At 37.5% G+C, this 14,414-nt stretch overlaps 1 protein-coding gene across 10 annotated transcripts; it reads left to right on the forward strand.

Annotated features, from left to right (window-relative positions):
• Positions 1-31: 31 nt before the first annotated feature.
• On the forward strand, positions 32-8,426 carry LOC143862534 (protein FAR1-RELATED SEQUENCE 5-like). 10 transcript variants are annotated; one of them, XR_013240346.1, is made up of 8 exons: positions 32-407; positions 1,662-1,798; positions 2,076-2,223; positions 2,679-2,874; positions 4,258-4,481; positions 5,567-7,930; positions 8,039-8,151; positions 8,255-8,426. XR_013240346.1 is itself a non-coding variant. In XM_077373608.1 (7 exons), the coding sequence occupies exons 5-6, from the start codon at positions 6,938-6,940 to the stop codon at positions 8,126-8,128; spliced, it is 1,083 nt and encodes a 360-aa protein (XP_077229723.1). In that variant the 5' UTR covers positions 32-407; positions 2,076-2,223; positions 2,679-2,874; positions 4,258-4,481; positions 5,567-6,937; the 3' UTR covers positions 8,129-8,151; positions 8,255-8,426. The 10 variants fall into 8 exon arrangements, 2 of the variants coding, with proteins under 2 accessions (XP_077229723.1, XP_077229724.1); XR_013240344.1 differs by lacking the exon at positions 1,662-1,798; XR_013240345.1 differs by lacking the exon at positions 1,662-1,798 and having other exon boundaries at positions 8,258-8,426.
• The last annotated feature ends 5,988 nt before the right edge of the window (positions 8,427-14,414 follow it).

Raw genomic sequence — 14,414 nt, forward strand, 5'->3', positions numbered from 1 at the left:
TCTCTCTCTCTCTCTCTCTCTCTCTCGAAGGTCAGAGATATTTTTAGACAATCCCTCACCAAACACGTCTCCTCCTCTTTCTTTCATTTGTCCCCAAGAACCCTAATCCCCACCAGTTCCTTCCTTTCAAGATCTTTTTCTCCAAACCCTAATACCCACTCTCATTTCTCTTCATAAAGAAAAAAACGTCTGTGGCACACCACCGCCCTAATCCCTTTCCACGGCCTCATAGCACGTTCTGATTTCTCGCCATTTCTTTCCCGTTGTAGCATTAATGCCGGAGCCGTTCATATTTTTCGGTTCACCTAACGTGCTTCTGAAGTTTTCTGAGAATGAGGTGTTATTACAGTTTGACAAGTTTTTTTCATCCAAGATCCTCACCAAGTGCCTGAAATCAGCATATTAAGGTATGAAGGACATGAATAATTCTATTTTTCTCAATCTTTGAATGATACTTCTGATCTTCTATTTGGTTTTTCCTTTGGACTGGTAGAATTTATTGGATTTTTACTGGTCTCAATATTGTTAACTTAGTCCTAATACAATAGGATTTACTTTAGCATAGTGAATCAGTTGTGTAATTATAAATTTGATCTAATACAAGGAAAATTAAAATATATTTGAACTCCGAAATTTCCCCCCTTTACTTAGACAATTTATGTTATTAGCAATATTCGTTAATTGTTTACAGATTCCAATTCACTGATAGCCATGTCTTTGATGGTCGCGTCTTTCGCGAAAGGCTATATTAAAACAAAATTTGATGGCTGTGCTAATCCTTTGGTTTTCCATACATTTGTCATGTGCACATAAAGTGTTCGATGAAATGCATTCAACAAAATTGTTTTTTTTAACTTTCAAGTGCTCTCATTAAGCTCTCAATGAGCTGCATCACTGGAATTGGATTTTTCTCTTGAGTGCTCTGCCATGGCTTTGATTTATTTACTGACTTTTGCCTTTAATTGATCCAAATAGTCCATTTGATAGGCCTTACTTTTGACCTCCATTGGTCTACAATCCAAAACAAACAGGGTGACCTGAGAATTCGGATTAGTCATTATAGAATAATCAAACATGTGCTGATTTTGTTGCAGAAACTTCTTGAGAGTGGAGGGTTATGCTCATCCTATGAAGATGATATTTGGGTTCACCAAACTAAGATGGATTTCTCTGCCTTCACATATGAAGAACTGGACCATGTAGACGATCCATTATTGCTTCCTCGTTTTCATATGCTTCATCTCACTGGCTACTACATACTCTAGAGAATTGATATTTTTTTGTTCCCTATTCTCCCAAAATCGTTAATAAGTATTCAGGCTTGGGGATTGTAGATCTTCTGTTATTTTTTTAATGGAGTTCCTTTGTTATTTATTAATTTATTTTTGGCGGGAAAAGTAGTGCATGCATTTTTATTTTTTATTTTTGGTTTGTTGCCCATGTTTAGTTTAGGGTTTCATTTGTAGTTGGATTTGATATTTCAATAGCTTATGCTCATTTAACATAGGATTTTTCTTTTTACTGTCGTGCATCGCTCACTCCTTTAGTGACAAAAATAGATAGGTATAGATCTTTTGCACTCACTTAAACTCTGATTTGTAAAAAGTTTTATCGGTAGTTTTGTTTCTTTCTTACGGGGCTTGGATTTTGTTATATCCTAGGTTTAAAATAGGGGGTTTATCTGATTCTGAGCTCTGTGAGCAACTATGAGGCTTTTTGAGAAATTAAACAATATGTTCAATGTCCAAGAGATCTGCACCGGTACTTGACTTCTTATGATGACTTCTACCATAAAAAGGTATTTGAAATTATATTTCATATTTTTCTTTCCTTCATTTACTACCTTGATGCATTAAATATGTTGAGTCTTCAAACCGAAAATAGAGGAATAATATTGACGTGTATCAGAGTAGTTAAAGTTCGTTTTTTTTTAATCCCAAGACAATTGTGAAATTGAGTTTCCATGGCTGCACCTTTTAGATATTCATTGGATTCTTATGGTGTTTTTTATCAATATTAAGTAAAACATTCGTGGCATTAGGTTTTAATAATAAATATCTGTTTTTGTGTGCCAGGATGAATCTTGGCCAGCAGGTGGCAGTGGACTGCTCTTGAGAGCAACAAATGTTGGATTTCATCATCTGTTCCTATGTCAATGAAATCTAAAATCCGATGCTTATGTTGAAATGCATTACCACATCAAACAATAAAAAACTATTTGTGGTATGTTTTTTATTCTCAATTTATTTGTTTGGTTTGAATCTCGAATGGTTTTGGAAAAAAAAATTACATGCTTATCGAATATCTTCTAAAAAAGTGGCAGAAATTAAAATTCCTTCTCTTTGGAACATGATAGTGAAGAAACATTTATGGGTTGTTTTAAAATACTCCTTATAATAGGAACTACCAACAGGATAGAAGGAATATGGAAGGCATTGAAGAACTAAATTTTCATCTCAAACCTGCTAATCATTAATTATCATTAACGGGCAGCCCAGTGCACGAGGCTCCCGCCATTGCGTGGTCTGGGGAGGGCCCAATGATCATTAATTATCATTGAATAACAAAATTTGTATTTGACTTGGATCATTACATTATTGTAGCCCTTGATTACATAATGACCATCTAGATTGCTCCATATCTTCTTATATTGTTGTCAATTATCGGTTCTAATGCAGGTCTCTATACACTTTGGGGTGTGGTTTGGGACGCAAACTTGGGAAGGATTCTTATATTGTTGAGGTGTACCTTTGATTAAACGAACAGTTCCAGGTTTTGAGCATCCACCCCACTGATGTTCCTATGTCAATTTGGAAATTGAACTTTGTTAGACCGTGTTTCTGAAGGCTGACCATTCCTTTTTCTGGATTCAGTGTAAGTTCAGCTTTGGAATTAAAGCTCTTTCACAATTTAGTTACCCACTTTGTCCTTTATTTGCAGTACATGCTTAAGTTAAATCTTATAACTTTCTCATGTGCTTGCTGGAAATCAGTGTCTCTCAATTTGGCATAGCCTTTGTTAAAAACAGTGTCTTTATCTCTGTTATTTCAGATGGTTTTGGATTGTATGTTGCACATGTTTAAATATCCGTTTTTTGGTGATGTTGTTATTGTATTTGAGATTATACTCATGGCCAATTGTATTTAGGACTTTTATGTAATGCTCTCTTTAAATTAATAAAAGGGAGCTTCTCATTTTTTATTTTATTTCTTAATGATTAGCTTTACTGTCATATCGACAAAATTTATTTGTATATAGTTTTAAAATATCTTTTCATTAATCATTTATGTTTTTTTCGCCCGTGCATTGCACGGGGCTTCTTACTAGTATACTATACAGCAGAAGAGAAAAGGAGAGAATTATTTGAATTTCTCCCAAAATTCTATGAGAATTACGCATCACTTTTTTTGACTTTTTTAACAAAGGCACCCATTCAACCCACATATTTTCAATCCCACGCCCTCTTTTATGCTTTTTAACAAAGGCACCAATTAAAGCTACATAATTTCAATCCTACCCCTGTCCTTTATGCTTTTTTAATTATGGAAACCTCTATAGATTGGAGGGCTAGGATCAGCCTATGAAAATGATTTTACGGGCACAACCTGTTGATGTTGTGTTCCATCACATCTACGGTTTGGATCAACCTATGATGTGGTCCGTACAGTTCTTTGTCGGCCCGTGCATCGCACAGGTTTTTTTACTAGTTATATATATATATATATATATATATATATATATATATATATATAGGCGAAAGTGATTGTGAGCGGCCCCTCATATAAGCTTATATGAGGTGACCGCTAAAAACATGGTGGGCCCACATTTTTGGGGTGATCCGAACCGGTCATTATAGGCCCTGACTTAGATAGAGGGTGCCCAAAAAAATCAGCTACAGAGGATCATCCCAACCCTTCAAACTGTGGAGGTGAAAGAGGGGAAAATGGGCGGGTATAAATTTGTCCACTTACCCGTCCATTTTCCCCCTCTTTCACCTCCACAGTATGAAGGGTTGGGATGATTCTATGGAGCTGATTTTTTGGGCACCCCTTATCTACGTCAGGGCCTATCAAATGACCGGCTCGGATCACCCCAAAAATGTGGGCCCACCATGTTTTTAGCGGTCACCTCATATAAGCTTATATGAGGGGCCGCTCACAATCACTTTATATATATATATATATATATATATGAGAAAAGTGACACTGTGCGGCCGTATAGATAGCTTATCTACTCCTCCCTCTTTTATTAACGCAGGGAAGTCACCCACCGTCGGATGGAGCTGTTTTCAGCCATGTGATGGTCAAAACTCATATGAGAAAAGTGTTCTCTATATATAAACCCATTGTGAGAAAGAAAAACACAGTGAAAAGTTTTCCAAAAAATGAAGCTTTCTCCCGAGACTTTCTCTCCCACGAAGCTTTCTCTCTCACGAAGGGCGCTCACCCACCTTCATCTTCTTCCTCTCGCTAGCGTACCAGGTACCATTACTTCCTCTCCTTTCATTTTTTTCTTGTTTTTTTTGTGAAAACCAGTGGTTAGGGTTCGAACCAGCAGAATCGAACCCTAATGATCAAAGAAGAAATTGCTTTGTCTTTTCCTTTGCATCTGATTTGTGGGTTTGAAAACCCTAATCGAACCCTAATAATCTGATTTTTTCCAGTCAATTGATTTTTTTCCAGCCATCTGATTTATGGGTTCGAACCAGCAGAAACAACGTTTGAACAATCAATATGATGAAATTATGGGTTCGAACCTGCAAAAACAACGTTTGAACAATCAAAGAAGAAATTGCTTTGTCTTTTCCTTTGCATCTGATTTGTGGGTTTGAAAACCCTAATCGAACCCTAATAATCTGATTTTTTCTCTTTTTTTCTGGGTGAAAACCGAGCCATCTTATTTTGATTTTTTTTTTGGGTTGTGAGAACCCCAACCTAACCGAGCCATCTTATTTCTCTTTCTCTTTTTTTTTGTGTGGAAAGCAATTTATTAGGGGTTCGAAAAATCTGGAAGTTTATTAGAGTTGAAAAATCTAATAAACCCATTAGGTATGATTCTTCCCCTCATTGCATTCTTTTTCTCTTTTTCTTTTTTTTTGAAAAGCAATTTATTAGGGGTTCGAAAAATCTGGACGAAAACCCTAACCCAGATTTTTCCAACCCTAATTATTTGATTTTACGATTTTTTTGGGTTGTGAAAAGAAAAATCTGGACGAAAACCATCTTCTTTGATTTTTCACAAAAATCGAACCAATATAGAGAGATTTTTTTGGGGTATATTTACTGTGATTTCTATGAAAAAGAACCCTTTTCAAACTGCTTTATTAGTGTTTCATTCAAGTGGTTTATCAGGGTTCGATTATTTTACCCTGTTTTAATTGTTGTTGTTGTTGACTTCACTTTTATTTCACTTTGGTTGCTGTTGATTTTTTTCTATTTATCGTTACCACAGTTTGCCATTTGTATTTTTTTCTTTGCATTTTATTTCTTAATTTATGATAATTGCAGATAGTGCTTGTGAGTTGTATATGATCACCTAACATCCCAATGGCCAATGCCTTTCGCAGGTAATGGATGATACTATGTCAAATGTTTGTGGGTTATCCATTGATGATGTTGATGCTAATAGGTTAATTATCGTTGATGATACGTTATCACAAGCTGCTGGTGGGTTAGTAAATGATGAAGTTGAGGGGAATGGATTTCTTTTGGTTGGTGAGGAGGAAAATCTTAATGAGGGTACGTTGGTTTGTGTTGATAACGAAGAGGGTTGCAGTGGTAGTTTGCAGACTCCTACTAAGGATAATGGTAGGAGCAACGTAGCTCATAAACCGGTGGAAAAGCAGCAGTTTGATAGCGAGGCGGCTGCCTACGACTTTTACAATGTATATGGTTTGTCTACAGGGTTTGGGGTAAGGAAATGCAGGACCAGTAAGTCGAAGAAAACAGGGAAAGTGATATTTAGGAGGTTTGTTTGTGATAAAGAAGGAGAGAGATATCCTAAAGATAAGAGACTGGAGGGTAGGGAAGGGGAAGTGAAAAGGCGTCGTACTGTAAGAGAAGGATGTAAAGTGAAGATGGATATTAAATTTAGAGATGGAATGTGGGAAGTGAGCGCTTTTGTGGAGGATCATTGTCACGATCTCACATCTCCACTTAAAAGACGCTTGCATCGCTCGCATAATAATTTCCATAAGAATGCTGCATGTAAGAATTTGGTAAACGTCCTCAATAAAAGTGGATTGGGTCCTAGTGGAATTGCAAGGACAATTAATATATCACGTGATGGATCAGGTAGTGCTGTCACAACCAATCAGGTAGTGACCCATTTGAGATCAGAGAGGGCTAACAACATGGGACGAGAAGCTGTCGAAGTAGCCCTAAGATTCCAACAAAAACGATCAGAAGATCCAAACTTCCATTTCTGCATGGAGTTGGATATTTCAGGAAACTTGAGATCCATGTTTTGGGCAGACTCAAGGGCGAGGGATGCGTACCTTAGATTCAGTGATGTCACGTATAAGACCAATCGGTATAAGATGCCATTTGCACCATTTACTGGTGTCAACCATCACCGACAATCTAATCTTTTTTGTTGTGCCCTCTTAGCAGACGAGACGGAGGAGACATTTACTTGGTTGTTTAAGGAGTGGCTGAAATGCATGTGGGGGAAAGCTCCTAGTTGTATAATAACCGACATGGACGGGGCTATGTGAAATGCAATCAGAACAGTTTTTCCGAACACCCGTCATCGGTTTTGCTCGTGGCATATCAGTAAGCACCTAGTTGAGCATATTCCAGCTATGCGAGATTCGACTAGCGATTTCGCTAAGGATTACACTCATTGGTATTTCAGGAAAAACATAGCCGACAGTGAGACAGAATGACAGAAATTAGTGGAGAAATACCCATTTGTTGAAAATAGTTTGTTAGCAAAAATGTGGGAGCTACGGAGTCATTGGCTGCCTGCTTATTTTAGAGACACGTTCATGGCAGGCATGACATCAAGTTCACGTAGCGAAAGCATGAATGCTTTCTTTGATGGTTTTGTAAACCAGGGCACTACTTTACAAGAGTTTGTTGAACAATATGATAATGCACTTCATGATCGGCGCGATAAAGAATCTCAAGCAGATTTTAAGTCTAAAAGTACAAGTGCTTTATTGATTTCTAGGAGCACTTTGGAATCACAAGCTGCAAAATGTTATACGAGTATTATGTTTAAATTATTCAAAGCAGAATTTGGGGATAGTAGCGACTGTTGGGATGAGTTCTTGGATAAGAATGGTAATGTGTCTGAATACCTTGTGGGATTGAGTAATGAAGAGAAGTGGAAATGGTGCAAGGTTGTATATGAAGAATCTGATGCTGAAGGTGTAAAGGCTACTTGTCAGTGTGCCAAGTTTGAGACCAAAGGCTACTTATGCAAACACATCCTGCGCATTATGAGGGAGAAACGTTTACTTAGCATTCCGGAGCGATATATCTTAAATAGGTGGACGGTTATGGCAAGATATCATCAATCCCGGGGTGGGGTGGCTGTAGACGAAGGAAATAATAAAGCCGTAACTCCTCTTGAGAGATGGCTCCTACTAGCAAAGTGCCACAGAGCACTGGATGTCATTCAGAATATTAAGAGGCTTATGAAGAAGGTGGACGAAACTTTAGATGCATGTTTGGCGGAATCTGAGCTAGAGAAGAGAGACAATGAAATTGTTGCAAATAGTTACAGTCAAGTACAATCCAACTATGTGACTAACACCGCGGAGATATGTATTCGTGACCCCTTACCTGTGAAAACGAAGGGTCCACCGAAGAAGGCTACCCGATTTAAATCCAGTCTAGAGAAATCTAAATCCAAAACCAAGCAACGAAAGTGTGGAAATTATGAACAAAGAGGCCATTATATTAGGACGTGCAAACAGCCCAAGGTTTTGATTCTTGCTTGCTAGTCATTTAGATGTGTTTGGGAAATATATTTTTTTCTTATCATGTCACAGGGAGCTAATATATTTTTCATTTACTATTTTTTCTGATAGATGACTGCAGCAGAGGTTGAAGAGAAAGAAGAGGGAGTGGAAGAAGAAGGGGATGACGAGGAAGAGGAAGAGGACCCGATGTCATACTGAAGAGTCATTTTAGTATGCTTTCTGTAAGTATATAAGCCTTTTTGGTATTCACTTAATATGTTGCATTTATTTCTTGTATGTGCTATCTTATGTTGAGAAATTTCAAGAAACTTGACTCCGGTGCAGCAGGTGGAAGATGGACGTGCTTTTGTTGTATTAATCTGAAGATGCTAGGACCTTTTGCTTTGAAGAGTTTCTGCTTTTACCTTCTATTAATTTGTAGTATTTGTCTATGAGGACATAGAGAAAAATTCATTACTGTCTGCTCATTTATAAAGAGGGTCATTTTTCTTTTGAATCATGTTCTTGAGAAATTGAATGCCTGCTTTAGGGGTCGAGACCACCATGGTTGGAACGAAACCAAACTGCATGTACATGATGGGCCCATATTGTTGGGCTAGCTTTTGAAGGTTACGATGAGGGAGGTCACCCAACAGTAGTAGCTGACATAGATATCCATTCCCGGATAGCAATAGTCTCTATTACAATCTCTTCCTGACTGGGCTGGGCCGAATTGGGCCACCACTTGGGATGGGAATGGGGGATCATCTGACTGCTAAAACACGATGAGTGAAATCTGTGGGGCTAAGATCTAGTTAATTTATGATGGGCCCACATGATCCATGGCCACTTTTTGGCCAGGCACAAGGCATTTCGCAGAAGGCCGTTGCATGAGAGTGCAGCCACATAGGCTCACTTTTCAACAGAAATTGTCTTATTCATTTAATTCATTTTAGGCGGCTGCACCCTCACGCAACAGCCATTCGGAGAAATGCCTTCTGCAATGGTCCCTAGCAACTTACTTCGTTTTATTTATGCAGGATTTGCTAGGTACCATTGCATAAGGCATTTCACGGAACGCCTGTTGCATGAGAGCAGCCACATAGGCTCAGATTTTGTCTTATTCATTTAATTCATGTGAGGTGGCTGCTCTTTCATGCAACAGCCATTCCACGAAATGCCTTCTGTGATCGTCCCTAGCAAATCCCTATTTAAGCTTATGCATGAAATGTGAAGCTAATATTAAGTAATTGCTGAATATATAAAGAAATTCAGCCCTTGTTTTACTTGGAACAGCCGCATCTAGTGTAAAAGAGTGGTCATAAATGCACTGGAGGGGGTTGTCCCAAGTAAAGAAAAAAGGGGTGGAATAACTTCAAATCAATCTAACATATTAAAACATCAGAAATAAAAGCATAGAGTTGCTAGCAAAATAAAAATCCATTTTGCTCAAAAAAAAAAGCCAACCATGGGTGCACCTAGGAAGACAAGGCCCTCATTAGATTGCAAGAAAAACATTTCATTTCTTGCATAGTTATGACTTATTTAGAGGGATATCATTATAAATTGAAGGTCCCTCTAAATAAAACTTGAAGGTCCCTCTAAATAAAACTTGAACTGCAGGGGTTAGAGTTGCTTTTTCTCATGTGTAATCAACAGTGGATATGTAGGAAATTCTCAAAAAAAAAATTCTCTTCCAAACTTTTTCCACAAAATTCCTGCAATCCAAACAGGGGCATAAGTGAATCCCGCTTTAAGTTCCAACATTCAACAACTTCAACTGCTATTGTAACTTCTGTTCTTGTAATACCTCTCAAATATCTCCTTTGATTTAACTTTTTTTTTTTCTCTTTCTTCATTGTGAATTTTTTTTCAGTGTTGAAGTATAAATGATTAAATAAGACCAACTCTAACAGCTTAAGCTTTTGTACTATAACAGTAACTAGTGTGAATTTTTTGTCACTACTAAAATGATTAAAGTCACTACTAAAATAAAATTATGTACATAGTCAAGAGCGGATTCTCAGTCACTCACTACTAGTTACTTTTTCAAAAAAGATAACAGAAGTCCTACAACCACTACTACTTTAAGAAAACACCCCACACTCTCAAAACCTCTCCTTACATCTTGCAACACCTCCTTCATTTGCTCTATCTCATTCTCCAAGACCACCTTCATTTGCTCTATCTCATTCTCCAAACTTTGGAGACGGGTATTTTCACTGAGAGCCTCCCCATCAGTGCCTTCTAACTAGTATGCCTAACGAAAATATTTGCACTTCCTCCTACTGCCACCCTGCAAATTCTATTAAAGGTTAGAATTTTGCAAATGAAAAGAAAAAATATGCAACCAACATCCAAAAGGAAATTTACTGAGTGTTTACTTACACTGTATCCAGCACATGTATAAAATACGCGATATTTGTTATTGTCCGTCTCGCTTATCTTCAGTGCAGCTTTCTTTTGACATTCGCAGTTCCTGCGTATGACTCTAACCTCATCACCTTCCACAGGCTCAATCTCAGAACCAAATTCAGTGCCTTCTAACTAGTAGGCCCAACGAAAATATTTGCATTTCCTCCTGCTGCCATCCTGCAAATTCTGCTAAACGTTAGAATTTTGCAAAAGAAAAGAGAAAGTATGCGACCGACATCTAAAAGGCAATTTATTGAATGTTTACTTACATTGTATCCAGCACATGTATAAAATACGCGATTTTTGTTATTGTCCGTCTCGCTTATCTTCAGTGTAGCTTTCTTCTGACATTCACAGTTCCTGCGGATGACTCTAACCCCACGTGTACTACTATTACTGTTGGATGAGGAAGCCATGCCTTAATCTCCTCTCAATGAAAAACGAAACAAAAGGAATCGGATAAAATAATTTAAACAATTAGCATTTTTTTCCTAACTGAGTAAAATCGGAAAAACTGAAAAGAAGGTTTTTTTACAAGAGGAAGAATTAAAAAAAAAAAAAATTTGATCTGTTGAAAAGGGTTCTTTTTCGTAACTATGTTTAATAAAAAAAGATAGATGGATTCGATATCATTGCAGATTTTTCAACTCTAATAAACTTCCAAACCATTCGAACCCCTAATAAATTGCTTTTCAAAAAAAAAAGAAAGAGAGAAAAAGAATGTAATGAGGGGAAGAATCATACCTAATGGGTTTATTAGATTTTTCAACTCTAATAAACTTCCAGATTTTTCACACTAGTGACTTTAATCATCTACACGGTCCATTACTTCCAGAATTTTCTTTTCACAACCCCAAAAAAATCGTAAAATCAAATAATTAGGGTTGGAAAAATCTGGGTTAGGGTTTTTGTCCAGATTTTTCGAACCCCTAATAAATTGCTTTTCAAAAAAAAAGAAAAAGAGAAAAAGAATGCAATGAGGGGAAGAATCATACCTAATGGGTTTATTAGATTTTTCAACTCTACTAAACTTCCAGATTTTTCGAACCCCTAATAAATTGCTTTTCACACAAAAAAAAAAAAGAGAAAGAGAAATAAGATGGCTCGGTTTTCACCCAGAAAAAAGAGAAAAAATCATATTATTAGGGTTCGATTAGGGTTTTCAAACCCACATATCAGATGCAAAGGAAAAGACAAAGCAATTTCTTCTTTGATTGTTCAAACGTTGTTTCTGCTGGTTCGAATCCATAATTTCATCATATTGATGGGTTTATATATAGAGAACACTTTTCTCATATGAGTTTTGATCATCACACGGCTGAAAACAGCTCCATCCGACGGTGGGTGACTTCCCTGCGTTAATAAAAGAGGGAGGAGTAGATAAGCTATCTACACGGCCGCACAGTGTCACTTTCTCTCTCTCTCTCTCTCTCTCCCTCTCTCTCTATATATATATATATATATGAGGAAACTCACCAAACTTATGGTGAGCTAGCTTGCCCAATCACATGTGTCCCACATTTTGGGGAGTGATCCAAACCATTCATTTGCAAGGCCTTATCATAGATAGGGGGTGTACCAAAAATCAGCTCCATAGGATCATCCTAACCCCTCCATTTGTGGAGGACAAAAATGGGGCAGATTTGTGTCTGTCCATTTTTGTCCTCCACAAAGGGAGGGGTTAGGATGATCCTATGGAACTGATTTTTGGTACACCCCCCATCTATGTAAGGGACTTTCAAATGAATGGTTTGGATCATCCTAACAAAGTGGGCCCCCATGTGATTGGGCAAGCTAGCTCACCATAAGTTTGGTGAGCTTAAGCTCACCAACAGTTTCCTCTCTCTCTCTCTATATATATATATATATATATATATATATATATATATATATATATATATGAGAGAACATTTCCTACACACTTGTGTAGGTAAGTTACCTACACACTACCTTAAAATACAGTGGGGGCTCACATTGTTTGGGTGATCCAAACCATTCATTTGAATGATCTTCACATAGATAGGGTGTCCACAAAAAATCAGATCCATAGGATCATCCTAACCATTCAAACTATGGAGGCAAAAAATAGACTAATTTGTGAAGGTTTATACACGTCCATTTTACCTCCACAAATCGTAGGGTTGGGATGATCCTATGGATCTGATTTTTTGTGGACACCCTATCTATGTGAGGACCATTCAAATGAATTGTTTGGATCACCCAAACAATGTGCCCCCCCCCCCCCCCACTGTATTTTAAGGTAGTGTGTAGGTAACTTACCTACACAAGTGTGTAGGAAATGTTCTCTCATATATATATATATATATATATATATATATATATATATATATATATATATATATATATATATATATATATGTTCACTTTTCACAGATTGTCGTATTCATTTAATTCATCTTAGGTGGCTGCTCGCACATGCAATAGCCATGCCTTTCTACGATGGTCCCTGGCAAATCCCTAATACTAAAAATATGGGATTTGTAAGGGACCATCACAGAAGGCATTTTGTGGCTGGTCGTTTCATGTGAGAGCGGCTACACATGCTTAGATTTTGTCTTAATTCATTTAATTCATCTGAGGTACCTGCTCCCACATGCAACTGCCCATCTGCGAAATGCCTTCTGCGAAGGTCCCTAGCAAATCCCTATATATTTATATAAATAAGCTATGCTAAAGTATAATGACAAAAGTCCAAATTATAACTTCAAGTTAGATGAGACATGTCAAAACTTTAAAGGGATTTGCTAGGGACCATCACAGAAAAGCATTTCACTGCTGGCTGTTGCATGTGACAACAGCCACCTCAGATGAATTTAATGAATATCGAGATCCGATAAACGAAAGCCACAAGATGAACATCGAGATTTTACATGGTTCGACCAAGATGCCTACATCCACAGGCGAGAACATGATATTCCACTATAAGAAAAACAATATACAAAGATTACAATTACTAACCCTAAACTCATAAACCCGCAACCATTTCCTTGCCCTCTCAACCAAGATCATACACAAGAGAATCCCATGAAAAACTCGAAAAAAACCCGAGAAAATTGAAGGGAAACTCACTCTCTCCCTTTCACCCTCCCTCTCGCATCTCTTCTTTGCAGCCGACACACAAAGAGCATCTCACCCTACCTACAAGAGAAAAATGGCTGTCTTTTATAAACCTAAAAAAGAGTTGTTTCCTCCTTGGTTTTTCCCAGAACAATTACGAAACTAGTTATTTTGGGTAACTAGTGGCGGGAAAACGGGCAACACCCAACAACTACCTTGTTGACTGTTCACCGAATGCCCAAATCCATTAAATACCTAATAAGAAGACATGTAATAAATTGGTCAAAATCAAGGTCACTAACTAACCTTGAATCAAATTAATGTGAAATCAACCTCACATATACTAGAAATGGGTACAGGTTTTGACATTTATGTATGAAAAAAAAAAATCAGTAGAGTCAGCTCCACGCTAAAACAAAAATCATGCTCTTATGCAACATATGGGAATTAGAGTTGTGATTTCGAGAAGACCTCTGTGCTTAAATCACACCCAAACTAAAGGTTAAAAATTCAAGACTCGAGTCCTCTTCGATTGAGTCGTTTGTGTAGGTTTTTTTGAGTTTTACAAGTACTCTCTTGAGTTTTTTTGGGTGAAGTCACCCTCTTAACTTGGCCAAAGTTTTGATCGAGTTGAGTCGACAAGTTCATCTGGGCACTAGACCCAGTTTTGGACACTTATAAGATGGATGTATCAAAGCATGAATTCACATGTACAAAATCAAATGCATGCTAAGATCAAACCCATGTGAGAGAACATCACAAATTTGACAGATCTAATTTTATTCCTAAAATTGCAGATGCTGGGGGGTTTTTGTGCTTCCAAGCCTGCCCAAGGGAATGGCCCACAGACAAAATTTCACCTACAAACTTGATAGGCAGTGCTGATTCTCCGAAATGGCTAGGTAACATTACTTGGGAGGCAAATGGATCTACAAACTCCATGGCAAAAATCTACAGTTAGTGCCATTGCGAATTCTCTTCGATTGTTGAGCTACATTGTCCCATGGAAGCC

Source organism: Tasmannia lanceolata, unplaced genomic scaffold (assembly GCF_043159265.1).
Source record: "Tasmannia lanceolata isolate RefF3 unplaced genomic scaffold, GAP_Taslan_0.1 ptg000037l, whole genome shotgun sequence".
Taxonomy (NCBI): domain Eukaryota; kingdom Viridiplantae; phylum Streptophyta; class Magnoliopsida; order Canellales; family Winteraceae; genus Tasmannia; species Tasmannia lanceolata.

Coding starts and splice junctions, on each gene's coding strand:
- LOC143862534 (XM_077373608.1), top strand. CDS start 6,938: ATGTGGGAGCTACGGAGTCATTGGCTGCCTGCTTATTTTAGAGACACG. Junction 7,931..8,038: donor GGACGTGCAAACAGCCCAAG/GTTTTGATTCTT, acceptor TTTTTCTGATAG/ATGACTGCAGCAGAGGTTGA.